General features: G+C 43.0%; 1 protein-coding gene across 3 annotated transcripts in view; it reads left to right on the forward strand.

Moving 5' to 3' along the window:
* Positions 1 to 27,404, forward strand: part of VWA8 (von Willebrand factor A domain containing 8) — a 344,886-nt gene extending 317,482 nt beyond the window's left edge. For all 3 annotated transcript variants that reach the window (XM_034665237.1, XM_034665238.1, XM_034665239.1), the window contains 5 exons: positions 6,056 to 6,181; positions 7,881 to 8,039; positions 20,916 to 21,014; positions 21,949 to 22,187; positions 24,276 to 27,404. In XM_034665237.1, the coding sequence (XP_034521128.1) occupies positions 6,056 to 6,181; positions 7,881 to 8,039; positions 20,916 to 21,014; positions 21,949 to 22,187; positions 24,276 to 24,384 (732 nt within the window). In that variant the 3' untranslated portion in view covers positions 24,385 to 27,404. The remainder of the gene's footprint in view (positions 1 to 6,055; positions 6,182 to 7,880; positions 8,040 to 20,915; positions 21,015 to 21,948; positions 22,188 to 24,275) is intronic.
* Positions 27,405 to 27,655: the final 251 nt, after the last annotated feature.

Here is a 27,655-nt window from a genome sequence, read left to right on the forward strand (position 1 = left end):
AGGGCTCCATTTGAATGGGCCGGTTTCCAATGCCTGCTGCACGACCACACTCTGCTATGTGTGGTTCCCAGCTCCTTGGAGGTAAGAAAAAAATTGAATTCTTGAAGAACAGACATAAAATTGCTTTTATTCATAAAAACCAATTATAAAATGACAGTACATTGTGGCTCAAAGTCATAGTTTAGTTTCACATCAGCAAGCAGGAGAACAAACTCTTCTAAAGAGGGTCGTCTTTGTTAAGTACATGAATCACTATTTAACCTTGCCAGGACATGTCACTTCTAGAAACAGGGAATCCCTTAAAATAGGAAGGTCTGTATCTTCTCTTTCCAGGGCAACCCTGTTTCAGCATTTAGAGCGGCTAGCAACCTAACAGGTATCTAGAGAAATACTTTTTTTTTTTTTTTAAAGATTTTATTTATTTATTCGACAGAGATAGAGACAGCCAGCGAGAGAGGGAACACAAGCAGGGGGAGTGGGAGAGGAAGAAGCAGGCTCATAGCAGAAGAGCCTGATGTGGGGCTCGATCCCAGAACGCTGGGATCACGCCCTGAGCCGAAGGCAGACGCTTAACTGCTGTGCCACCCAGGCGCCCCTAGAGAAATACTTTTTGCTATGTCAAAATGCTGAGAACCACAGGGGCGCCTGAGTGGCTTAGTCAGTTAAGCATCTGCCTTTGGCTCAGGTCAGGTCCCAGGGTCCTGGGATCGAGCTCCACATTGGGCTCTCTGTTCAGTGGGGAGCCTGCGTCTCCCTCTGCCTCTGTCTGCTGTTCCCCCTGCTTGTGCTGTCTCTTCGTCTCTGTCAAGTAAATAAATACAATCTTAAAAAAAAAAACAATACAGAGAACCCCAAAGAAAATCTTATTGTTTCCACTGATTTATAATTTGTTATTTTATAAACACTGTGCAAAAGTTTACCTTAATCCAGCATCTTATTTTTTAAAGGTGCAGATTAATAGCATAAGAAGTATATGTTGATTGAACATGGAGAAATGTTACAAATAACAGGAGCTAATGTTTAATAAAAGAATCACTGCTCCCAGGTATCCTCAAACATCCATTTACATTTACTCGTTCACACAAGAAGTATTTATTGATGGTCGTCTGTATGCTTTATTTTGTAGAATGGATGTGCTTTCTATAAAAATTGCTACTTAAATCTTTCTAATCTCTTCATTAAATAAATTCTGAAGGAATAATAGAAAATCGGCTTACTTGTAGAGTTTATAGGTAAAGGAAGTCCTGATTAACCACAACCCAGATAAGCAAAGATTGAAGATTAATCAGAATACTTTCAGTGCTGAGATCGCAAGATCAAGTGTCACAAACCACAAGGTAATTGGTTTTTGTCAAGTGTCTTCTTCCCGATGTCCTCACTGCTGCAGATGAGTGTGAATGTATTTTCTGGTTAACCAGTTATTTCCCAGAAAATAAATTAACCAGAATACGTCATCCTCTGAGCATTTCAATTAGTCTAGGTGTTCTTTACATGAACATAATAAAACTGTATTTCTTTTCTAGAAAGTCTGTAACGTAGATTTTTACTAGTGAAACCTAGGTTTATATATAATAAATTCTCATTAGTATCAACTTATTGTATAATCCAAAACAGATGGACATATTTATAAGAATACTTTTACTTCGTCCAATAGGAATATACCATAAAGCTTATGTTTGGACCTTTGTTATGCATAAAAGCATATCTTTAAATGCAGTGGGAACTTACTAGTTAAGGACGTATCTCAGTGAGTCCCATAAAATACTCAGTCCATAATAATAAATATTTCTGTTCCAGCCCACAGTAAATTTTTAAAGTGCTCCCCCTCCAGCCTCTTGCCTCCAAGAGTATCCATTCTGACAGGCCTCTTCCTGTTTTGAGTTTCCAAAAATTGGTGGGCTGGCTAGGCAGATGGCAGATCATAAATTATCTGGCCATATTAATCTGCAAGTTCTAGACTTGAAGACTAATGAATAGTGCTACTATTATAAAAATGTCTTTGTGCCCAGCAGCTCCGGATCAAAGGCTAGTACATACTTTCACTTCTCAAAAACAAAAACTACTGGCTCATGTTCCTAAAAATATCAGTGACCAGCAGAACCAAAATTCATTTTTCCACAGATAAAAATAACGAGGAAGGGAATATGCTATCCACCCACCAGAATGGCTAACAATTTTTTTTTAAGCCATCAATATCAAGTGTTGGTAAGGATATGAGCAGATGAAACCTTCATACTGCTCATGGGAATATAAGTTGGAAAAAACACTTTGGAAAGCTGTTTAGCAGTATCTACTAAAGCTGAACGCATCCAGGGTTCCTAAGCAACAGAAGTACACACACCTGCTCCAAGAGACATGCTCAGGACCACTCCTGGCGGTCCTGGCGGCATTATTCCTAATAGCCCCAGAGTGGAGGCAGCGCCATTGTAGAATGCATAAATTGTGACCGAATCATAGGACTGACTCTCAGTGCAGCAGTGTTGGCAAGCGTAAAGAGCTGCCACACACAGCAGCGTCGGTAACCTGACAGCAGTCACGTGCAGCCAGAGAAGCCAGACGCGGAAGAGCACATCCTGTGGGACTCCCATTTTTGTGAAGTCCCGAGCCCGGCAAACCTGAGCCATGCGGGCAGAAGTCACGATGGGGGCTGTGGAGATACAGGTGGTTGCACGGGCATTCACTTTTAAAGTCCATTGAGCTCTGCACTTAAGATGGATGCACTTTACTTACAAGTATGTTGTCCTTCAATTTTAAAAGTTGACCCAAAAAAAGGAAGAAAGGGATAGCAGATTTATTGGAAAAAGCAGATTCCTTCCCTCACCCTTACCCCAAATTTTACCAAGTTCTTTTCGTCTGTTGGCACATATAATGGAAATGGTCTTCAACCTAACGAGCACCTTAAGGGATGATAATTATTTCTGGGAAAAGAAGCAACATTGGCAAAGAAAATCAAGACCTAAAATCCCTAGTTTCTTCCATGGTGGTGAATCCAGAGACAGCAGACAAATATAATATTCTAAGGGAAAAGTAAGCATTTTATAATTCTGTAGCCTCTCTACCATGGGCAATAATAGGTCCCCTAAAAAGGACCCCCTTTTATCATTTTTACTAATTATTAGTAGAATTCCGCAGTGCTGTTGGACCAGTTGTTAACAAACCCACCGAATCAAAAGCTGCATTTTATCAAGATCCCTAAGTTCTTTGTATGCATATTAAAGTTTGAGAAGCCTTACTCTGCATAACCTGCAAGCTAGTCTCAAAGATATATTTCATAAAAATATAAAAGGATATTTTTAAATCCTTTTTTTTTTTAAAGATTTTTTATTTATTAATTTGACAGAGATAGAGACAGCCAGCGAGAGAGGGAACACAAGCAGGGGGAGTGGGAGAGGAAGAAGCAGGCTCATAGTGGAAGAGCCTGATGTGGGGCTCGATCCCATAACGCCGGGATCACGCCCTGAGCCGAAGGCAGACGCTTAACCGCTGTGCCACCCAGGCGCCCCTATTTTTAAATCCTTTTGAGAAAAAAACTTACTTTTGTTTCAGATTATAAAAGTCATGAGTTCATTTTGTGAAAACTGGAGGGGTACCGGGGTGGCTCAGTCCAGCTCTGGATTTGAGCTCAAATCATGATCATGTCAGGGTCATGGGATTAAGCCCCATGTCAGGATCTGTACTGAGCATGGGAGTCTGCTTGAGGTTCTCTCTCTCTCTCCCTCCCCCCATCCCCAGCTTGTGCACACTCATGTGCTCTCTCACTCTCTTCAATGGGAGGGAGGGAGGAAGGAAGGAAGGAAATTGGAAAATATAGAAATTAAGGGAAGAAAACAATATCACCCGTAATGTCACAACCCCAAAGTAACCTTGACTATTAATATTTTTTGTTTTCTCCCACATATTTTTCCTTGCATGTATACAATGTGCATACATATACATTGAGCTAATACTGTATGGACATGCTTTTATATGATAATCACATAACATTTTACAGTAGCAATCAACTTTCAGTAATTTTTTGTGGAGCACCAATTACGTATCAAGCACTGTTCTAGGTGCTGCAGTTATGTAAGGGCTCTAATCCCATAAGCCTGACTTTCTAATGGAGCAGACAGATAACAGAGACAAACAGGTAAATAATACATTTGTAAACAGCGGTAAGTACAAAGAAAGTAAAACAGGGATGAGCTACAAAGTGGTACAGTGCTTTTTTTTTCTTTTTTAATAACCCATGCTTATGATCCTGGACCTCTTCGATTCCTTTAGGATTGACATGTACTTTCTAGCCTTACCAGAAACTGTGATGCACTCTCCATTTACTATTTGGTTAAACTGAGAGTTCCGTATTGTACTTAGTTGAATTACGTATCACTAGAAACTGAGTAGCTTCCCTTGAACTTCTTCAGTGTCATTGCCTTGTCAATGCATTGATGAAACTTCGAAAATCGAAGCTCAGTGGTAACAGTGGCATAGGAGTGTCTCTTTATTGCATGTACACATTAATATATTTGTATTCAAGTGAGGGAATTTTGCACCCGTTTGCAGCAAGGGCATCGGGAACAAGAAATTAACATAGGTAGTCCTGCCTACGGTTATAGTGTCTGGGGCTTCTTTGTGTAGTGGTTGGTTTGCTCCTAAAGGAAACACCGGCTGCCTAAAGCTTGGCTTTGTATTTTCAATGACAATACTGTCCTACCGCCACCTCCAATGAAACAGTGATGGAAGTGTGCTTACGTTAATCTGGGCTTAGTTGTCTGCAATGTGTCTCGATGATGATGATGATGATACCAGCTGACATAGATTTCCAGGCTCTTCCTCAGCCAATTCCACGTAGTATCTCAATCACTCTTCACAAAAATTCAAAGTAGGAACTAGTGTTATCTTTATTTTGGAGTTGAGGACGCTGAAATGCAGACAAGTTAAGTAACTTGCTTGAGGTCAGATATGTGATCATGGTGAAGGGAAGATGGGAACCAGACTCTCGGATCTTAACTACCACTCATTTGCACTCACATGATCTTAACTACGACTCTCACTTGCACACATAAAAATATTTTAACTATTCTAGCCACTTCTTAATGTAAATATAGTCATTGGCTGTAACAAACCCATGCCTTCCTTTGGGATACTGTCATTCTTCATCGCTGTAACAAACCCATGCCTTCCTTTGGGATACTGTCATTCTTCATCGCTTAACTACCATCTTGGTCCACCTGGCATAGTTACAAGTCATTGTGGGAAAGTATTATGTGGCAGTACCTTTGGGAAAGTAATTCAGAAGATTTCTCATCAGAGAGACATGGGGGACGCAACATGCTCATGAATTATTACTTTCAGCTGTTTCCACTTGTACCATAAGGCACAGAGAACGCAAATAACAAATTTTTTTCCCAAAAGGAAGAGTTCTGAAGATCACGTTTTCTCTGTGCCTGCGGACAATGTTAACAGGTTCAAGCTGATTATTTTGTTACCTAAGAAATTCGCCAGAAGTACCGTGACAGAAGATGCGTAAGAAATGCATAACCCTGCGTTTCTGGACTGTGCACATCTCTCCAAGGGCTCATATGCATACTGTTTTCCCATTTATATGTGCTTTGAGTTCATTTTATCATTCCCTGTGTTAAAACGATTAAAACTAGGGGCGCCTGGGTGGCACAGCGGTTAAGCGTCTGCCTTCGGCTCAGGATGTGATCCCGGCGTTATGGGATCGAGCCCCACATCAGGCTCCTCTACTATGAGCCTGCTTCTTCCTCTCCCACTCCCCCTGCTTGTGTTCCCCCTCTCGCTGGCTGTCTCTATCTCTGTCAAATAAATAAATAAAATCTTTAAAAAAAAAAAAAAAAACGATTAAAACTAACAAAATCTACCCAAAGGGCATTCTTTGTTGGCAGAGCAGAAACCAGTCCATTGATGAAACTGTGTTCACGCAGACGCATCACTTATTTGTAAAGATCCTGGGTGCGTTTCCTGTTTTTCACACAGAAAATGTGTCAGGTACCCTCCAGAAGTCATTAAAATAAGGATTTGTATTTGTGTGTGTGTGTGTGTGTCATTGTAGGCTAAAGGTAAAGAAAGACAGTGGCTAAGACACCAAGCTACAGGGGAACTAGATGATGCCAAGATCATAGATGGGCTGACTGGAGAAAAAGCCATCTACAAACGCCGGGGTGAGCTGGAGCCACAGGTAAGTAATGGTGAACAAGTAGGCTCGGTCTGTGGAGTCCAGCCCTCTTTATAGACAAATGCTTTCTTGAGTTGCCATCTTTGTCAAAACACGAAAAACCCTGAATATGGCAACCCGATCTCCTACCAGGGCCTCCCATCCGCAGAATCCACGAGAAGCTAGCAGGTGAGAGAGAGGCTGCTGCTGTCCATGCAGTTCAGCTCCTAGGACACAGAGCAGGGTGCCCCTGGAGGGGACAGTGAAGACACTCAGTGTCCATGCATCCTGGAGGACGTGCTGGCGGAAGCCCTAGAGCAATCTTGGTGGTCTTCTACTGTCCTGTGACTTTAAAGGTCTGTTCCCATCCTACACCTGAAGAAAATTTTAGAAAATAAGAAACTCTCCCTGAAGTAATTCCAACCATAGTATACAAAGCTTTACACAGCCCTAATATTAAAATATCTGCAACAGAGTGGCAAACGTTAAATGGCAGTGGGTGAAATACTGCATCTCTCCTCTCGGAGGGCTCTGTGATCGCCTGTGTCCCAGAATAACCAGAATTGCTGAGCAGCCGCTGAGAGCTGGGGATGCAGTGACTGGTGGGGAAGGGTAGTCACTTACTCCATTTAGATGTTTATTCAGAGAGGATCTTTTGGTAATTTGGGCAGTACTCACTTCTGTGTCATTGGCATGAGTCAACAACAGCGTTCTTCACTGACTCATCGCGGTCAACAAATGTGTTCAGAAATATCTGAATTGCGAGTGGTCATGGAAGCATATGTGGTACTGTTCTTCATTTAGGCAGACTCAACAAGTTTTTAAGAAATATATTGAATTTTGTCTGAAATCATTGCCCTCCAATACCCACACATGTTTTGGAAATTACTAACCATGCTCATTAGCTTTCATGCATGTCTGCGAGTGTATAATGACAGAATAACCTGGAATTTTTCTTCTTCATTTTTTCCTGTAAGTAAAACTGACAAACATACTTTTGTTTTAATTTGGCAAACTGGCAGGCATGAGTCCAAAATCAAACTGAAACTCGGAGGAGTTTCGCATTTTAATCGACACTTGTCGCTCAAGCGCAGTTAGGTGCCACTCTCATGCTTTAAGTGCCCAGAAAAGTAACAAGGAGTAGTAATGCAGTAACGGGAAGGAAGAGAAACCCGAAGGCTTACTAATAACAGAAGACACTGCAGAAACATATTCCCTCAGTTCTTTGCCAGACCCCATCTCACATAACCTTGTTTTAGGAATCTGACATTTCTGGCGGGCTTTGTGGAAAATGATTTGCAGGTCACAACGTAACAGGTACGAGTAAAGTTGATGTGGCCTTCCAGAATAACTCAATCTTGCTAGTGTAACTGACTCCAAGGTATGACATGAAAATGACATGTTGGGGTTTATATCTTTCCAGATTATTATTTTTAAGGATAATAGCCTCAGTGAGGCGGTTTTACTAGACGAGGTTGGGCCTTGAAAGGACCATACTTGAAAGGAAAATCTTTCCCAGATGGCCCCAATTACCAGCCCAAGTCTGAAATTCCATTTACTGAAATACAATCCTCTCCACCTGCCAGGTCAGCCTTGCGCAACGCTGAGCCTACAGCTGATCGTCCTGCCCCGCGGTGGCACTCTGGGGTCTCTGTGAGCCCCTCAGAACAGCATCCAGGGATGGTTTTCTGGTTCACAAGGCTTTTCTGTTGTTCCCCCACAGCTGGGCAGCCCCCAACAGAAACCCAAGCGCCTGCGCCTGGTGGTTGACGTATCTGGCAGCATGTACCGCTTTAATGGGGTGGACGGCCGGCTGGAGCGCTCCATGGAGGCCGTGTGTATGGTCATGGAAGCCTTCGAGAACTATGAGGAGAAGTTCAAGGTATGGCATAAACTAAGAATGGTGAGAGGTGTCACCGAACACATCTGCCCCAGAGTCACCCCGAGTTAGGTCATGATGATGGATAGGTGGGTGCAGGCTCCACCGGAGTGGACGAAAATCAGCTCCTCGTCAGCTCACCTACCAGCATAGAGAAAGAGAACCTTTTGTTTTATCCGCCGTAATCATCAGAAAGTGATTTAAAGGACCAGTACAATTTAAAGGACCGATTACTACAGAAGAAAGCACTTTACAAGTGTGTGATGTTGGTCATGTTAGGGGAAAAAAACCAGACGTTTAGAAACACCACAAGTCCCTTCCCCAGATTTCTCGGAGCCTCCCTCCTCATCCCAGTTCCCTCCACACCCCATTCTTGCCCCACCGCCCAGCAGACAGCCTCCCAAGGTTTGAGAACACCCGCAAAGAGGATTATTCTCAGCCTTGCTGTGCCTTTCCACGTGGGCGAGGATTACACAGTAATAGATGACGCTGCTGACGATGAGGACGGCAACGCTGGGAGAAACGCAGTCTGCCATTTAAACTACGTCCATTCTGCACGTGCTCAGTTTGCTCTGCGTCCTCCTTCAGATGTGGGAGTGTGCAGGAGGGATCCCCCAGAGCCAGGTGACTGCCCATGGTGAGCCCAGCAGTCCACCCTTAGTCAGCCGCAGGAGCACCGCACTCTGGCCCTTACCAGAGCAGATCACACGTCACGTGCTGTGTAGTTACTATCGCAAGTGCAGCGGAGAGAAACGGTGTATGTGCGACACGTGTGGCAGGTGCACGGTCTCTCCGTCGGTGTTCTAGATCGTATTCAGCATCATGCCTGTCCTGCAGAAACAGGCGGTCTTAGATCATTATTTAGCTCGACATCCCACCTGTAGGATCACTGTCCTGAGACATGTCTTGTGTTAGGATGGAAACAGATTGATGGAACCCATCACGTCATTTACTTTAAGCCCGTTTCAGAGCAGCAGGCCTCCCGGAGTCCCTTGTATGAAGCTGTGCGTGAGAGATTCCTTAGAGTGAAGCGGCAGGAAAAGGCGGCTTTGACCAGGGAGCGCTGTGGGCCGCCAGGCTCTGTGCTAGTGCAGGACGCCGGTAAAAGAGGATGTGGACTTTCCGTGCAGGGAGCAGCTTTGTTTCCCTTGAAGAACCGGGTTGCGTTTCCCCCTGTGATTCGTGAAAACCATGGAACTGTTCAAGATTCCCTTGCAGTTTTAGTTGCCAGAAACTCAGAGCCAAACTCAAAGACCAGCTGTGACAGCTTTATGTCCTGTGGCTTGTGCCCTGGTATTCAGCCTTTTCCTTGCCTTGACCCTCTTTCCCTTCAGATGTAACTTTTTCTTGATTTTGATTTTTTTGCTTTTTTACGTTTTTATGTGGTTTTCTAGAAAATATTTATTTTAAAATATTTAGATCCTTTCTAGTAGGAGGTTGAGTATAATTCCTTGGACCACAGACACCCAGAGGATGGTTAAACATCCATCCATAACATCTGCATAAATCTCACTGAATGTTTTACAACCCTTGGGTTCTGCTAATATCTGGATCAGCCCACCTGCCTCTTGTGTGACTCTTGAAGGTCGGTGTTCCTCAGCTTCCTTTGAGTTATATGGAGATGTTGATCCATTATAGATCGTAGCAAACATATCACTCTTAAAATTGGCATACCTGTTCATATTCTCTAGAATAAAACTTCCAGTTAGAGGATTTCTGTGCCTTTGAGAACAGAACTGCTCTGAAAGGTGAAACTACTTCTTTTAAGTTTTTAGAAAGATTTTTTAGGAGTTCACCAAGAAATCGGTTGGACTGGGTAAAGAATTAGAAGGCGGAAGGGGGCAAAGCTAATAGGGAGTTCAGAGAGCCATTCCCAGAGCCTGCAGGGAGACGGTGTGATTAGCACGAAGCGCGCCGAATATTTCGTTCATCTCACACAGCGCAGTGTGCAGAGATTGAGATTTCCAATTCTCACTGTGGAAAGTCTGTTATTTGGAATAACTATTAATGAGACTGGACATATTGCACCAAAAAGAAACAATATCAAGAAAATGAGCATGTCCCAGGATGTTGTTTTGTTTTGTTTCTAATTGCCAGTTACAACCCAGTTGTTGCCACGTGATGTACTGGATTTCTGTAAAATGACAAATTGTGCACTTGCGAAGAGCAGAGTATTGTGCCAGGTGCCGAGTTTCCTGCCATCCGTGAGCAGACAGCCTAGTGAGGGGGACCCATAAAGACTACCAATTCTAGTGGAAGATTCGGAGAGAGACATGTGGTAACAGAGGCACGAACAGAGCACACTCCTCTCCAGACACCCCCCCTCAGGGGCATTACCCCAAAAGTAGTATTTTGCTGATAGTCTTTGATTCCCACGAGAGAACAAACCATTTCCTCAGTCTTTATCAGTAAAACCACAGATATATTGAGAAGATAACCGTATGTTACTATGGTAATGTAAATTATTACCAAATCCAGTCACTATTTAGAACAAGAAATTATACCAAGACACCAAGATAAGATAAACTTCCTGCATGGTTTGAAGTATCTTTATTGTTTTTTTATGCTAGTAGATCCTTAATAGACAGCTCTTTAATTGTTTGGGGTTTGTGCATTTTCTCATACTTATAGACATACTCCTTACATTCACTACAGTTCCTTTAGAACTTTTTTAGGAGCACAGAAAGTCTCCAGTGCATTAAAATCTTTCCAGCAAAAGGAAAAGACATTAAGTCTTCACAAAACAAGCTCTTTGAGGAAAAGCGGTCGTTGGGCAAGGACGTCAAGGGCTGGGGGAGAGGCAGGATGGGGAAGACACAGGAGTCCCCTTCCTGCAAATTCCTCCCCATGTCCATGGACTTCAGAAAGGGGTTGTTTTCCTTGGTCATTTACTCAGTTTCCTTATTCCTCACACAGGAAACCGAGACCCAGGAACATTAAGGACTTTTCCCAAAGTCAGACGGCTAGTTGGAGACAGGCCAGGACCCCCCCTTTGTTTGTTTTCCCTTTTTGATATTCTTGTTTTTAAATTTTCCCCTTTGTTTCCCAAATTTTTTATTTTGAAAAAATGTGAACCTACAGAAAAAGTCGAAAGAACAGTGAAATGAACACCCATATGCCTTCGCTTAGATTTGCCAATTGTTGGCATTTTCCCTCATTTGCTTTATGTCTCTCTCTAAATATATACTCTCTTCCTTCTCCTGAATCATTTGAAAGTAAATTATAAACGTCATAACGCTTTACCTCCAAATATTTTCTTATGCTTCTCCTAACAGGACATTTTCTAATACAACCTCAATACCATTATCGCATCTAAGAAAATTATCAGTAATTTCGTAACATCTTCTAATGTCCAGTCCACATTCACTTTTCCCAGCTATCTCAAAGGTGTCTTTTTTTTATGGAAGTATAACGAACATGCAGGGTTATATTAGTTCCAGGTGTACAGCTTAATGATTCCACAGTTCCATATATCACTCAGTGCTCACCACAGTAAGTGTTTCCCAAAAGTGTCTTTTCTAATTGGTCTCCCCCCCTCAACACACACACACAATCCAGGATCCAGTGAAAGTCCACACTTGTGTTTTGGTTGTAATGTCTTGTTAGCCTCTTTTAATCTGGAATGGCCACCTCCCCTGCCACTACCCTCTTTTTGGGGTGGTGGCTCTCTTGAGAGTTCAGATCAGTTGTTTTATGGCATGTCCTTCATCCTGGATTCATCTGGCTGTTTCTTCATGGTGCCATTTACCTTGTCCCAGTGTTCCCTGTGTTTCCAGAACTCCTGACAGGCTTCCCCCCACCCTCCGACATTGGGTGCCCTGGAGACTTCATATAATCTTCTCACCACCCCTGCCAACATGTCTACAATTTTGAGAGGCCGCCAGCCACCCAGTCTCTCCTGGGGCTCCCCAGTGCCCTTTGTCGAGGGTGGGAAGGAGGTGGGATGGAGCCTACTGACATTCTGTGAGAGCTTTTTTGGGGGGTAATTAAACGTGTAGAAGGTACAAAAAGAGTGAGAGCGAGGCCTCTGCCCCCTCTCTCAGCTCCTGCTTCCCTCTCCGGTGGCAACCACCATTAGTGGACTTTTTTGTGGTATCATCTCAGAGATATTTGATGCGCAAGTGTCAGGCGTGTCCCATTCCCTCTCTTCTGTATCTGCACCACGTGATCACATTCAGCTCCCTTTGTGCATTCGTGTTCTCATTTGCAAGAGAAGTGTGAGGACTAGGAATAACTAATGAAAGTATCTCAGCAAATATAAAATGATACATGGGCAAATGACAGTTTTAGGAGTTCCCAGTGAAAAATTTATATTCCATAGCCTGGGATGGCATTGCACGTGGAATCTTTAAGAATTAGCAGTGTGCTCTGAGACTCCCCACTCCCCCAGTTCCAGATGATTCTTAATGTGGTCCTCCTGTAGTTATCCCTCCTCTCTTGAGATGTCCAATCTGTATTTGCTTTGAAACCTTCAGAAGCCACCGGCCTGGCCCAGTGATCTGGACTCTTCCCCCAAAACCTCTCTGTCTCAGCATCTGCCCTGTGTGTGGTTTGGCTCGGGCTCGGCTCCCCAGCCCTGGGTCATTACAGTCCAGGTCCAGGAGGCGCATTCTGAGTCTGCCGACACTTTCTGTTCCATCTTCGCATGATCCTTGCCAAACCACAGGGACCCTCGAGAAAGAGTTACTGAGAAGAAAAGGTAACGCAGTGTCAGGACACATTTCAAAGCTATCTGAAGCTTTTACAATTTCTCATAATCGGTCTACCAACTGCACGCGGTTATTCTCAGGGACAGCATTTACAGCGTCTTCAGACAGGAGTAGCGTTACTTGCAAATAATCATCATAAACTCATCTTATCATCGGCAAAATTGTTAATGTTCACAGAGGACTGAAACACTGGAGTGAACAGAGGAATGGTAACAGTTGTGTGAACCATTTTATTTAAGTCTGGAAGCCTTTATCTTCATTCTAGTTTGTTCCTTGTGATTTCTGCAAGCTCCTGAGAACGTTTTCACTGGAACCTTAAAGTAGACCTCCTTTTCAAAAGCTCTTAATGCCTTTGTTTTCTTTCTTCTAAGTACTCCAGCTCATCAAAAGTGAGGTAACTGTTTCTCCTCTGAGCACTCAGGTAGCAACACCGGGGAAACAGGCAGATTTAGTTAGTTATTGAAAAGTTGCACTTGAAAAAGTGTACTCAGATTTATTGTTTTTGTGGAGAATAAATCATTCTCTAAGGCCATGGTTTCCTAACAGTGTAACGAGGTACCCCCAAAGGGTGTTGGGGAGCGATGGTGAGCGGACGGGACTTTTTACCCCTTCCCCTTCCGTCCCTAATTAAACCAAAACAATTCCACTTACATTGATTTTGCATGATGTTTCATAATCTGGGCTTTTGTGCAATATTTCATTTGGAGAAAGACTTCCACTGTTTAAAAATATTTTAAAGAGTTAGAAAACTGCTGTTCTAGAGCCAATATTGGATTATTTCTTGTACACTCTGAGGGCATTCCTTTTAGAAAAGACTTCATCAGTCCTCAGGTACATTTAGATGGCTCATTCATTTGACAAGAGAAAGCAAGGCACAGGTTTTCCTATGACTAAGTGAAGCAGACTTTTTTCATTGTTTCATTCTGAACCATTGAATCTTCATAGAACTTTGGGATCAGGGTCTTGGCAATCATTTTCACTAACGTCTTTGTTTTACAAATGAGAAAATCAAGATCCAGAGAGGTTAAGTCCTTTGCTGTGTGGTAAAAGGCCAGGACTTCTGACTCCCACTTCAGGGCCTTTTCTTAGTTGATGTTTTATCCCTGTTTTTTGCAGCCATTTTATTTCTGCCCAGTCAGTATTTTTACAAAGCTGTGATTCAGGAGCAAATGTACTGTTCACATAAAAGACTATCTTTTCCTCCCCTTAGCACTTCATCACCCAAGTGAGGCATAATAGGCCTGACTTTTCTCGAAGATATCTTGGTCAGAAAGGCTGGGTTAATTCTCAGAAGGATGTGGAAAGATATGACTCACAAACTAGCACCTGCTGGGAAAATTCCTTCTATCAACAACTTAGCTCAGCGTCTGTAATGAACCTTTTCCTGATGCCTCGGGAATGTTTCACACATTTAGAAATGGAAAGCAATCATTTTATTAGGCTTAGACTTTGAATAAATTCTTATTGCAACATGGAGATAAGACCAAAGAAGGGTGTACAGAGTTCTCTGGGTCCTTTCAAAGTGAAACAAGAATTCAGAATTGACTCGATTGTTGCTACAGCTATAGAAGTACTGAGCCCAGAGGTTGGGTGGGGGAGGCCAGGGAGGGGAACAGTTAGGGAATGATTATTTCTCTAAGGTAAAGACATTGGACTTAGAGTCAGGGCACCTGGGTTCGGCTTCCACCTCTGCCAGCACTCGATCTCTGACCTTAAGAAAGGCTGTTCATCTCTCCAGGCATTCACTTCTTCATTTGTGAAATGAGGTAATACCCACCCCAAAGGTTGTGAAGAGAATCAAGATGAGATGAAATATATAGGAGCAGTTTATAAACTGTGAAGAACTATACAAACATTGACATTCTACTCATTATATGTATTGTCCTATACTTTCAGTGACCCTGTGAGAGCAGATAAAACAGATTATTGCCTTTGTCAGAGAGGTTAAGGGACATATAAGCATATAATGTTAGAGGTCATCTACACCAGCATTATTTATAAGGAAGAAACAAGATTTAGAAAAGTCAAGTGACTTGCCCTAGGTCAAAAAGCTTGTTAATATCAGAGCTAAGTCTAGAATCCTTGATCTTCAGATCATTATTCTTTTTACGTTGACTTCTGTGATATGAAGAAGAGTTAGCTAACTAGCTACTATAGCTTACGCTAACTAACACCTGAGGGTTCTGTTAGTACTTCTCTTGACCTTCTAAGTCACATATTCATCTTCTAAGCCTTTGCTGCGCACTGTCAATGGTGCCATCTTAGAAGGGTGTACTTGGATTTCTAGAAGATTAGAATTTCACACATCGTCGGTCTTCAGAAATAGCCTCAGATGGGTGTCTCATATGTAGTTATAATGTGGATGTGTAATAATGCACAGCCTTTCCTAAAGTTAGCAGATGATTATCCTTCCCCACAGAAACCTAAACATAAATCTTATTAAAAAAAAAAAAAATGCTAGGGACGCCTAGGGTGGCTCAGTCAGCTAAGAGTCTGCCTTCAGCTCGGGTCAGGATCCTGGACTACCAGGATGAGCCCTGCATCCGGCTCCCTGCTCAGCTGGAAGTCTGCTTCTCCCTCTGCCCCTCCCCCCTCTCATGCACACACACTCTCTCTCTCAAGTAAATAAATAAAATCTTAAAAAAAAACACTAATAGCTCTTTGTTCTAAGCTGAGATTTCTATGCAGTCTAAGTATCACAAATCAGCTTTCTTATTTGCTGATAAATGTGTCTTGGACTGAAACTCAGCATTTGTTTTCATTTGTTATACCTTTCTCTGAATGAGATTTTCAAGAGAATATAGCAAAAGGGCATTTAAGCAAGCTCCTAAAGCAAAGAAGTATTAAAATTGGCCTTCTCTCATTGAGGCTGTTCCTTACTACTGTGGTTTATTACTTATGTGTGTGCTAAAAGCAAGACTCTACAAGGACTCAAAGGAGACCGTGAGGAGTGGAGTAATCATTTTGAGCTGCTCAAAAAAGTTACGATCTAAATGTGAGGGGGGTTGATAATGACAGTGAGGTTCTTAGTTAATGACTCTGGGATCCTCCACATGCAGAAGCATGCTTGAGACCCTGTCGGGTCTGATTTGACAGTAGTCACAGCAGGAACCAGACTGGGTGAATGGCAGGATCAGGTGTTAGAGAATGGAAATGAGTGAGTTTATGTACTTTTTTCCTTTAACCCAGACAGTTTTGAGGCTTAGCAAAGTTCTGTCTGTAAAACGTGCTGGGGTCCTTCAATAGCAGCTACTAGATAATTATGACATAGAAGTATTGGTTTTAATGGAAGCTTAAAATGATCTACAGTAACACCAGGGAATGCTCCACATTTGGACGTACTTTGGACTCCTCTCAAGCATTTTATTTACTTTGGGCGCAGAATAATCCCCAAGCCTGTCTGGAAAATGAGAACCAGAGCCTGCAAACCTGTCCTTTAGGTGTATCTTCTCAGAGAAGCCTTTGCAGTGCTAACCTGGCACAGACAAAGGCAGATCCTTCTACAAACAGCACTTTCCTTACCACAAATAAAAAAGGAAGGGTGGAAAAGGGGGGGGGGAGAAGGAAGAAGGGGAAGAAGGGAGGGAGGAAGAAAGGGAGATCAGCAATTCACCTACCTTTATCTCATTTGTGTGAAAAAGTATATAGTATGCTTTCTTCTCCTGGGCCAATAATTAAATAGTAGGTAGGTAGGTAGGTACATCAGTCAAATGATAGATGGATAGTTACCAAAATGTTTCTGAAGTATTTAATCAGCCAGTATCTGTTTTTGATAAAGACCATCCAACAGCTCATTTGGCCGCTCCTTCTTTAATAATCAACTCTTCCTTGCAGTAACCAGTTACGTCAACCCTGTGAGCAGACCACATGGTCAAATACATATTCAGATAGTTTCCTCCACAGTCATCTGATTACAGAGAATTTTAACCGTCGGTTAATAGGGAGGAAAAAAAAGTCTAATATGTCTATAGGCCTCTTGCCTCAGCCAAACAAGAGAAACCTACTTGTGTTTCAAGGAACTGATCTTATCCCGTCCTGTGTAAGATCCTGTGTAATAGATTACTTCACCAGGCTCCTAACGAAAGCAGCCTGCTGGCACCTTCTCAGGACAGCTTTATTCTTTGCTTAAAACAGCTCCTGCCGTGACCATTGTCCAGTCAGACTTGACAGAGCCCCAAGCATGCTTCCATGGAGGGATCGGGCAGGCTTTCTCCACATCCCGGCCAATGGCAGCGCTGAAGGGGGACCTTCGGCGTCTACTGAAGCCAGTACTTCACAGCAGTTAGCCATTGTCAAGAGCTGTGCAGCTAAAGGGTTCAAATTCTGTTACCTTTTCACTAGATTGATAGCAAACTATCCTAAGGAGATTTTTTCACATATGGAATTTATTACATACTTAGAAAGCATTTGTTATCAAGCTTTTTTAATGCATTAGTCAATTTCACAATTCTTTTGTATCATCTTTGGTATTAATAAAAAAAAAATCTTAATACCAAGCCTAGAATAATGTCCCAGCCCCTGCCCAAGACCCCACTCTGGCCCTCCTCTGACCATACCCCTCCCACGAAGTGAAGAGTCTGTGGGGCCAAGGGGTTATGCCCAATTAGAGCCAATTTTTCAGTCCTGCTCCTGGTTTCTGGGATCCCCCAGGAAACCTCAGGTGAGCCCAAACCTTCTTCCAGAGCCTACATGGGCCCCTTTCCTCAGTCCATCTTCTTAGGGTAGACTGGCCAGTGGTGTAAACACCCAGGTCTGAGGTCTGGCCGCGGGGCGACTGTATGGAGGGCTGTGATGGTGTGTGGATGTGAGAGAGAGCTAGGTAAGCACACACGTGCAGAGGCGGTGCCTCAGGGAATGGGACAGAGCCAAATACAGCAAGAGAAGGGCCTGGACTGCAAGCCAATGCTGCCCACACCACCCTGTTCTTACACAGAACTTCAAGGACTCCTGGCTCTCCAGGCCATTATAATCTATATTTATTAATCAAAGAAGGAAAAGAGAATAGATCTTATTTAACAATATGTAGCCTGATGAATAGATTTTAAATATTTAAACATCTTACATGTGCCTTCATTTGTACACTTGTCCCTTCCAGTTGTACACTTATCTCTGTCCATTCTCATTCTTTGTTTTCTTTTGGTCTCAGAAAAAGGAGTGTCCTCCCTCCTCCTCCAGACTAGAGCTTCTGACTGTGATCCTGACCTCCTTCCCCACTGCATCCTCTCTGCTGCCTGCAAAATGCAGACACACCGCTCCCCCAGCACCCCCTCTAGATGCTGTTCTGTTTTCTTTTTCTTTTTTTTAAGATTTTATTTATTTATTTGACAGAGAGACAGCCAGCGAGAGAGGGAACACAGGCAGGGGGAGTGGGAGAGGAAGCAGCAGGCTCCCAGCGGAGTAGCCTGATGTGTGGCTCCATCCCAGAGCACCGGGATCATGCCCTGAGCCGAAGGCAGACGCTTAAGGACTGAGCCACCCAGGCACCCCACAAACTTTTTTCCCTGATCTTGTCCCCACAGAGGTCGCTGTTGATTCTGAGGCCCAGAGGTCACTAGCCACCATTCTCTGGGATGGCTGTGGTTGGTGTAATTCAGCACAGTGGCAAACCACTCCCTGAGACCCAAAACACAGATTCCCCACGGCTATCCCCTTATCCTGCTTCGCCAAGTGCTGTCTCCCCTGTCTTCTCTCAGCTCTGTGCCCTTCTTCCACCCACAGAGGCGGATACTCCCCAGGGTTCAGTCGAAGGGGCCCTCTGCTCTTCTCTGTGTATTTGCCCTTAGCAGACAGGTCTCCCTTCCGGGGTTGTGGGGGGGATAGCCACATCTCTGACTCCATGAAATAGATTTCCACTCTGATCCTCCCCAAATGCACAATTTCAGCATGTTCCACCACGAACCCAACTTGCCTTCAGACTCCCTCTCTTTTGTATAAAAATTATTTCAACAGGAATTTTTCTACTTTTCATTTTAAGTACAATGGTTTCAGTTACAGTACGGGGTTTTTTTGTCAGCTAGCTTGGGCTAACCACCATTTATCACATGGTGGGGAAAAATGCATTCCAGCTTCCAAACAGCTTATTTGTAAAAGAATGTAGCCCACATGGGAAAGGAAAGCGTCTTATTGCCCCAATATGATTGCATCTATGCAATAAACACACCAGGCACACTCACAGATACTAAAATTCAAAGACGAATAAGATATGGCCTCAAAGAACTCAACAGTTAAAAAGGAATAGACATGAAAAGAAATTATTGCATTCCCCTACAACACCTAGAGTCATGTTTTGCACATGGCAGGTGTTCAAAAGACAGCTGTTGGGGCGCCTGGGTGGCAGAGCGGTTAAAGCGTCTGCCTTCGGCTCAGGGCGTGATCCCGGCGTTGTGGGATCGAGCCCCACATCAGGCTCCTCCGCTATGAGGCTGCTTCTTCCTCTCCCATTCCCCCTGCTTGTGTTCCCTCTCTCGCTGGCTGTCTCTATCTCTGTCAAATAAATAAATAAAATCTTTAAAAAAAAAAAAAAAAGACAGCTGTTGATGGAATTGTCGGTGAATAGAAAGCAGTGAATCTTAAGCATTTCGTCCCTCAGTGGTATTCCCAATACTCCCAAAAACCTTTTGCCCACTCTCAGAGTTTTCTTTGCAGATGCCCCAGTGGCCCAGATACTCTGAGATCTATTCTTTCACATCAGTATTATGAAAATTCTTGGAGGGAGACGGGAGGGGAGAAGGGAATTTGGGAGCAAACCCAACAGTTAAGAACAACCTTGTTCCAGTTGCAGTTGCTTCAAGGTCCCAGACTTCTTTCCAGATTCCATAAAAATGCTGCACCCCACTCTCAGCTCTAGCCTTTTCTCACATGCATTGTGAGACAGAGAATTAAAAAGGTATTTCCTAAATTTGAAAATATGTCATACACTAAAGAATAAAAGATTATAAAACCCACATGGTGAACGTTATCCATTTCAGTCGAAAGTTCTGTTGATGTAGGTGTGTGTGAGTGTGAGTGTGTGTGTGTGTGTGAATGCGCAACATCTTATACATACTCTGAAAGGAAATAAAAGCCTCAAAACTTACACAGCAAAACATTAACAGATGTTATCTTTGAATAATGGATCATGAATTTTTACTTTCTTTTTTTGTGTTTTTCTGTGATTTCTATGGTGAATACATTTCACTTTTGTGTTCAGGAAAAAAAATCTGTTAGTTTTCTATTGCTGTGTGACAGATTACTGCAAACATAGCATCTGAAAGCGATACCCGTTTATTAGGTCATAGTTCTGGAGTTTGGAAGTCTAGGAAGGCTCAGCTGGGTTCTCTGCTCAGGATCTCATAAGGCTGGAATCAGGATATCAGTCAGACTGGGCTTCCTACCTAGAGGCTCTGCTGTCAAGCCCATTTGGATTGTTGGCAGAATTCAGTTCCTTGTGATAGTAGGATTGAGGTCTCTGTTTCCTGCTGGCTGTCAGCTGGGGTCGCTCCTAGATACCATTCCCAGAGCCTCACCCCATCGCCCCCCCCCATCTCAGCCACAGATAATTCCCACATGTCACATCCCCCCATACTTCAAGTCTCTGTCTTTCCCTTCTGCTACCAGCCAGAAAAACTCTCTCCTTTTTAGGGCTTATATGATTAAATTAGGCCCACCCAGATAATCTCCCTTTTTGATTAACTCAATTGATTAGCAGCCTTAATTACATCTGCAAAGTCCCCTTTGCCACATAACATAAATTATCACAAGCAACATCCTATCATATTCACAGCTCCTGCCCACTTAAGGGGAGAGGATTGTGCAGGCTATGTATATGGGGGGGGCAGGAATCTTGGGGGCAACCTTGGAATTCTGCCTACCAGTGTGTGTGTGTGTGTGTGATTTTTTTGAACTCCCCCCTGAGAGTTCAGAATGGAATTCTTGGTAGCCCCTGAAGCCCTCATCATCCTTTCTACCTCCTGCTGGGGCAGAAATCACATAAGAGGATGGACGAGAAGTGAAGGAGCCTAGAGTTTGTCTGCCTTTGTGTATAAACACACATCCATGTCTCTGGACTTCTCCATGGCCGCCCGTTGAGCACTTCTGTCCAGTAGCAGCCCAAAGAGTTGGAGGCTTATAAGTCTGATGACAGTTCTTTAGTGGACAGAGGCTTCTAACTCTCTGATTCTCTTGTCTGTAGTATGACATCGTTGGACACTCTGGAGACGGCTACAACATCGGTCTGGTTCCACTTAACAAAATCCCCAAGGACAATAAGCAAAGACTAGAAATTCTGAAGGTAAATACATTAAGTCACCTCTCTCTTGTGAAAGCTTCCACCAGATCAGGTAAAGTATCTTTTGATCACTGAAAAGATTCACTGAAGCAGCAGGACTTACAGGAAAGAAAAAGACTTTCTGTTTTACAGGCATTCAAGCATTAAACTGGGAAAACACTCATTGTACCTAAAATCCTTTTCTCCATGCTACAAATTTTAAACTTTGTTCCCTATGTATTTTCAGTATACTCAGTATTATATCAGGATTCTACAGCCTGGGTCCCCTCCTATATGCTATACAGTTCTTCTCAGCACATTGCAGTAAAAGAAAAAGAATGAACACTTTTCAAGTACGCTCCAACCCCAATTTTATGTCCTTAGTATTTTCTAATGATAAATTCAATTTCATATACTTAGATCTACAGTAGAAACACACACACACCATGAGCTTAAAGTAAATTTCCTCCATGGCTGTTGTTGTAAGTACAGTGTTTAGTGTTACAACTTTATTAGAAATCCAACCCATTCCTCATTTTTCTCCTGTGTCGTGTCTATTCACAGGTCTTGCCCACCTTTAAGGGGAGAGGATTATGCAGGCTGTGTATACCAGGGGGCAGAAATCTTAGGGACTACCTTGGAATTCTGCCTATCACTGTGTGTGTGTGAGATGCCAAGTTTTATGTTTTCTTAGATTTTCTCACTTTAAATGGCAGCTTGAATTTCAAGAGTCACTGCGGCTGGAGAGTTTGGGAACATTTCCTGTTTCTAGCCACATACAAATACCACTGGGTACTGCTGTCACTCTAAGGTGCAAATTAAATAGAACTCACTGAGACGTTTCCTATTCAAGGGTAATGACTGGTATTTGTGCATTCTCATGGTCCGTAGAAATGTCATTATGTTTGTTTACAAAGTTTCTCACCCGTGGCTCCCATGCAACGTCTCTTACTTCCAGACAATGCATGCCCATGCTCAGTTCTGCATGAGCGGGGACCACACGTTAGAGGGGACAGAACATGCCATCAAGGAGATTGTCAAAGAAGAAGCTGACGAGTACTTCGTCATCGTCTTAAGTGATGCAAACTTGTCACGATACGGAATACATCCTGCCAAGTTTGCCCAAATCCTGACAAGCAACCCTCAAGTAAATGCTTTTGCCATTTTCATTGGATCTTTAGGTGATCAAGCAACCAGGTAAGTGTCACCTCGGGATACAGCAAAGGACAAGTATAGAGACACTTGAGTACCTGCCTAACACATGCCATTTCATGGGATTGGCATCATGAGGGGCAGCGGGGGGAAAGACTATCCTCGAGGAGCTGATAGTCTAGCTGAGAGGCTGTAACAGCCCAGCTTATGTTTGGATGAGCAATAATAGTCTTGAATTAATTATTTTCATCTTATATTTAATCCAACAATAGAGAATAAATAACAAATTGATTTATCCACTAATAAAGTAGACAGTATTTGATATATTTTGCACTTAACATCAAGGTTTCTCAAGCTCAGTTCTAATCAGTTCAATTACTTTGAATATGATTTCATGTTCAAATCATATTCAAAGTAGCAAACTTTTCCTAGTATAAGAGATTGTGTGTGTGTGTCTATAAAATGTGTATATAAATAATATATAAAATGTGTGTGTGTATAGTGAACAGCTGTATACAGACATATAGAGAGACATACACATAAATATGCATGGATAAACATACATGGTTAATATATAGATATCTATCTTAGATATCTCCCCTTATATGTGTGTATATATCCCTTCTCACTGGGGAGACAGGCAAGTGAAGCACTGGGAGACAATGTAAGACAGAATATATAGTAAGATGCGACCCTGAACGTGTTGAATATTCAGTAGAGAAGTCTATGATCAGATAACAAATACCATTATGGATGAACTAAAAGGAGAGATCTGGATTTGATTTCTCAAACCCACTAACATTTTTCTTTTTGAGTTATAAACAGAAAGAACTTGTGATTTTTCTTTGCTTGAAATATTTGTATGAAGCAGAAAACACAAATGAAAGTATATCTCCCCCACCCCCCAAAAATAAGATCCCTGCCCAGAACACATACCTTTTTGTTATTCCTGTCTTTACCTGTCACATTCTGAGACATCGAGTCCTGTATAGACTAGGAAATGTTTTAGCCTCCAAAGAGTTGACAACTTTTTCTGTTCCCTTCGCCTTGCTCAGGATTGCAGAGTAAGGTTAAGAACTGCCTTAATATCATGTCGTTACAGTCATTTTATTACAACTGACTGCGTTTGTCTCAGTTTTATATTTTAGCCTCTTCTAGAATTGCCATGTCCTCGAATGCAAGCCATGCCTCTTCTACCCAGATTTCCTTCAGACCAGCCCAGTATTAAGCAGACAGCAAGTTCAACAAATACTGGTTGAGCTGAAATAGCTATTTTGTCTTTCTAGTGAACAGATCCTGTTTGAATACTTAAGAAAGTACAATAATACCCTTGTGGTTTCCTAGGGAAATGGTCCAACATCCACTGGCAAAAGATATGTTTCAGAATTAGCTGGTCTACCAGGCATGCCAAATGTATGATACTACACAGGATGGCTGACTTTTATTAAATGTCATTCCAAAACCAAACTTTGTTGGCACAATGAAAGGAGGCGTTCTTTTGGATAGAACTGTGTCTTGTACTTCCATTGCTTTCAAAAATGGCCCTTTGTTCCAAATGATAAATTGCCATTTAAAAAAAATTATCATAAGCCTATATAACCTTGGTGTCATCAAAGCTGCAACTGTGTAAGTCAGATTGCCCTTCACGTTGTATGATGTGAGGGGGGAGGAGGAGAGAGAGGGAAAGAAAGAACGAACCACCTGGGGTTTGGCTGAGCAACATTTCTGGGGGCCTGTGTTCTAAGGCAGGGAAAGCACTTAGAAGTACAGTGTGAGGCCAATGCATTTGCTGGACCCAGGTGAGCTAATCCCAGATTCATCCCTAGGGCTCTCTTCTGCCAAGGGAATACCGGGAAATGACAGTAAGAAAAGGAAGGAAATTTCTTCTTTTCCAATTCACTGATTTTCTCACTGAAAAGACCTTTCTTTCGGTTCACTGCTTTCAGTGTGCATCTCTCTGTTCTGTGGCCCTTCCAAGCCTTTCATTGCCTGGTGACAGCCCATTCCATTGCAGGCAGGGGCAAGGTATTAGAAAGTAGAAACTTCCTTTGGATGCTGTGGTTTGCAGGGGCAGGAGGTGGAAGGGGAGCCCCCATTTGCAATGGTAATTTTCTTTCCCTTTCCATCCGGCAGGCTTCAGAGAACTTTACCAGCTGGCCGGTCCTTCGTTGCCATGGATACCAAGGACATCCCCCAGATTTTACAACAGATCTTCACCTCCACCATGCTGTCCACTGTTTAAAATGGGCCCTTCATCACCCTGATGACCTCAGGGATTTGAAATAAGATAGGAATAAAGAGTCCCCTGAAGAAAAGACAACATCTATAAAGTGAACCTGTGCGATGACTGGAGGATTCTGGCGTTCCTGGCTCTTCCTGGGCTTGCTCAGGAATCAGAATTCAGGAAAGCAGCCGGAGGGGAGCCTGGGCATGGAAATCTACCACCAGAGATGGGTTCACAGGGAAACAGTCTGAGAATTATGGTGCTTGGTTTGTATACAGAAACCTGAGGGAAAGATAATTCCTTGCTTTTGCCTTAACACAATGTCTGGTCACCTGACGTAACAGAAGGGATTCTGATGCCGTGTTCTACCACTGAGATACAAGTCTGTGTAAACTCACCCAAACTGCTCCTGTCCAATAATTATTTTGATTTTCTCTTCCACCCTTTATCACCCAGCAAACAATGATTTTTATAGTATTAACCCACTGCAAAGTCTTCTAACAGCAGTATTTTATGAAAGGTTAGATTTTTTTCAATAATTCCATTTTCTTGGCCAGAGCCAAAAGGAATCAAAAGATCCCTGCATTGCCTCCTTTCCCATCTGACTTTTTAAAAGACTCTTTAAATAATGAAGAGCAAACGTCCTATTTCCATGCTGCCAGTGTGGAAGGATAAAGGATGTCTTGCCTTGAACTTCCTGTGTCTTCTTGTTCTTCCAGTACTTCTCGCAGGTTTCACGTATTTCCGTGTCCAAAGCGTAATGCTCGAAATAACGCTTATCGTTTTACTTAAGGCAAAGTAAAAACAAGGCAGTATGTTTGAATGGACTGGGAACTGGAGATTTCTTTAGCTGTTAAAAACAAAAACAATATTTTTTTCAAGATTCATTCTTTTTTCTTTCAAAGTGCACTTTACTCCCACCTACTCTTGGGCTGACCTTTGTTTATCAACAGGTCCAGTGTCACTTTGTTTAAAATCAGATGCCACAGCCAGAGTCAGGCTCTGTCCAACCACATAAGTTCCTCCCCAGCAGTGATGCAAAGTCAGAATTGCGGGGAGCCCCAGTGGATGGTGTGCTTTCTTGTCACAAGTTGGAAAAACCAGTCTTGTTAATAATATTACCTTATCTGCCCATATATCATGAAATTGTACAGATTCATTTTATTTTAATCAATTATAGGAAAGAAGACACCCATTTGTTCCTCCACCCCAACTCCCTCTCAACTATCAAAGAAATAAAAGCAATCAGATTCCCAATGCAGTTCTGTCCAGTGAGTTCGCATGGCTCGTCTTGTTTTTCCATCAAACGCTTGCTCTGCAATTTCAATCCAATAAGTACCTTCAAAACTGTAACCACACTAGTAACGGTAATAATAGTAACAGCAGCAGCCACTAGCCTTTACTTACAACGTCCCAGGTATGCCCAGTGATTTCATGCATCGTTCCATTCAACCCTCAGAATGATGCATGTAAAACGGGTATTTTTTTACCTCGTTTTACAGATAAGGCAAGTAAGTCACTGTCCATTTAACATCCTCCTTGACAAATAAGGAAACTGAGGCATAAGGAAGTTCAAGGAAACAGGCCACACTCAGAGTCCGTGGGGGAGAGCGGGGCTGGGCTGGCCCCTTTCTTGCTTTATTCTTACTGAAAGTCAGCTCTTGTTGAATTTGCTCCTTTCTCTTCTTGCTACCTGACCACAGTTCATAGAGCTTCCTTCCTCTCCCTGGTACTCTCTCTGCACACATTTGGGCACTCAGAGGAGGGTGTGGGGACCAAGGACAGGAGCCATTGCTGGAGGGACACCTCTCACTGGGCTTTCCTGGGCTCAGCAGCAGACTGAGGAAGTGCCCGTCCCAATGGCAGCTTAACTCCTGGGGGTGCCCCCTCTGCAAGAGGGTCACAGCCCCCAAATGCTTCAGCCCAGAATCCAGGAGTCAGTAACAGAATAGCCTTTTAACAAATCCTGCCTGTGCCCTAACCACCTGAGTGAGCAGAAGCCACTTTTTTTTAACATGGGAAGAATGTTCTCATGTAATTCAATTTCCCTTTCCCCACTGGCCAGACATCCTTGCAATTGTTATGTTAAAAAAACAAAAAGAAATAAAACATGTAACTCCTGACTTACTTGTAAAAGGGAAAGATGATGGGGGAGGGGAAGGGAGCGGAGAGAGAGGAGCTGAGAAGGGTTTATTTTCACTTCTTGGAATACCTAAGAAGTTTGTGCCTTTATTATTAAATGTACTTAATTATAGGCCACTCCAAGCTGTTCCCAGGCCCTTCTTAGGGTCAAGACATTATAATAAATGCATTGTTTGCCTCAGGGGGGGTTCCACTGAAAGGCATCTAAACCAGCTCAGTCTCAGTAGTGAGCCCTGTAATGCTGAGAGGGTTCTTTGTGGCCCATGAGCACCAGGAGGAATGAAGCCTATGAATGGCCGCCGTCTATGTTGTGTATCCCCCCTGGAATCTTTTGTGTGCCCCAGCAAGATGACCTCATCACACATGGGGCACCTCCAGTGAGCCCAGCCTCGAGAACTGGATCGGAGCGGGAGTACTTGAGCCTGTCACATGTTTGGAATGAATCATTTAATTCTTTACGCCCTTTCCTGTGAACTGTCAGAGGAGGAGAAATCCATCAATGCCAGTGGGATTTTCTCTGAACAAACTCGAGGGCTTTGAAAGCCATTTAGAAGTAGTTCTCCGTGGGCTGCACTGTCGGTGTTCCTGAACGGCCAGCTCCAGAGGCTTCAACCTTCCCTCCACCTGGCTCTTTCCTGTGCCTGTCAACGCAGCCAGAATTAAACTCCTCTGAGAACGGAGCAGAGAGGTATGGGGCTGGGGCAACAGGACGGTATTTCCATTACGGCCCAACAATCGCAATTATGAGAGAGATTCCACAAGTTCTAAGCCAACATCTCCTGCCTGGACTATTTTTCTGGAATTGCTTCAAAGAATAGTCACATGTTCGTTTGTATTTAGTAAATTGTACATTACTTTTTCATCTTAGGAAATAAAATGTCCACTTTCAAAAAAAATTATTCCAACCAGTAACATATCTGGCATTTAAAAATACTTTGATGAAGAGTCCAGTTTGCTCCCACTTTCTGGCCAGAGTATTATCATCAAGTTCTTACCATTGCCTTTCCTTTACCGTTCTTTCTCAGATTTGCTGCAGCAAAAGTACAACAGGTAATGGAAAGGAATTCCAGTGTTCGATTTTGTGGTAGAAGAATTTATAAACTCTAAGTAGTCAGTAGAAAGGAAGTTCTAGATGCTTCTGTGATGT

This window comes from Ailuropoda melanoleuca, chromosome 7 (genome assembly GCF_002007445.2).
Source record: "Ailuropoda melanoleuca isolate Jingjing chromosome 7, ASM200744v2, whole genome shotgun sequence".
Taxonomy (NCBI): Eukaryota; Metazoa; Chordata; class Mammalia; order Carnivora; family Ursidae; genus Ailuropoda; species Ailuropoda melanoleuca.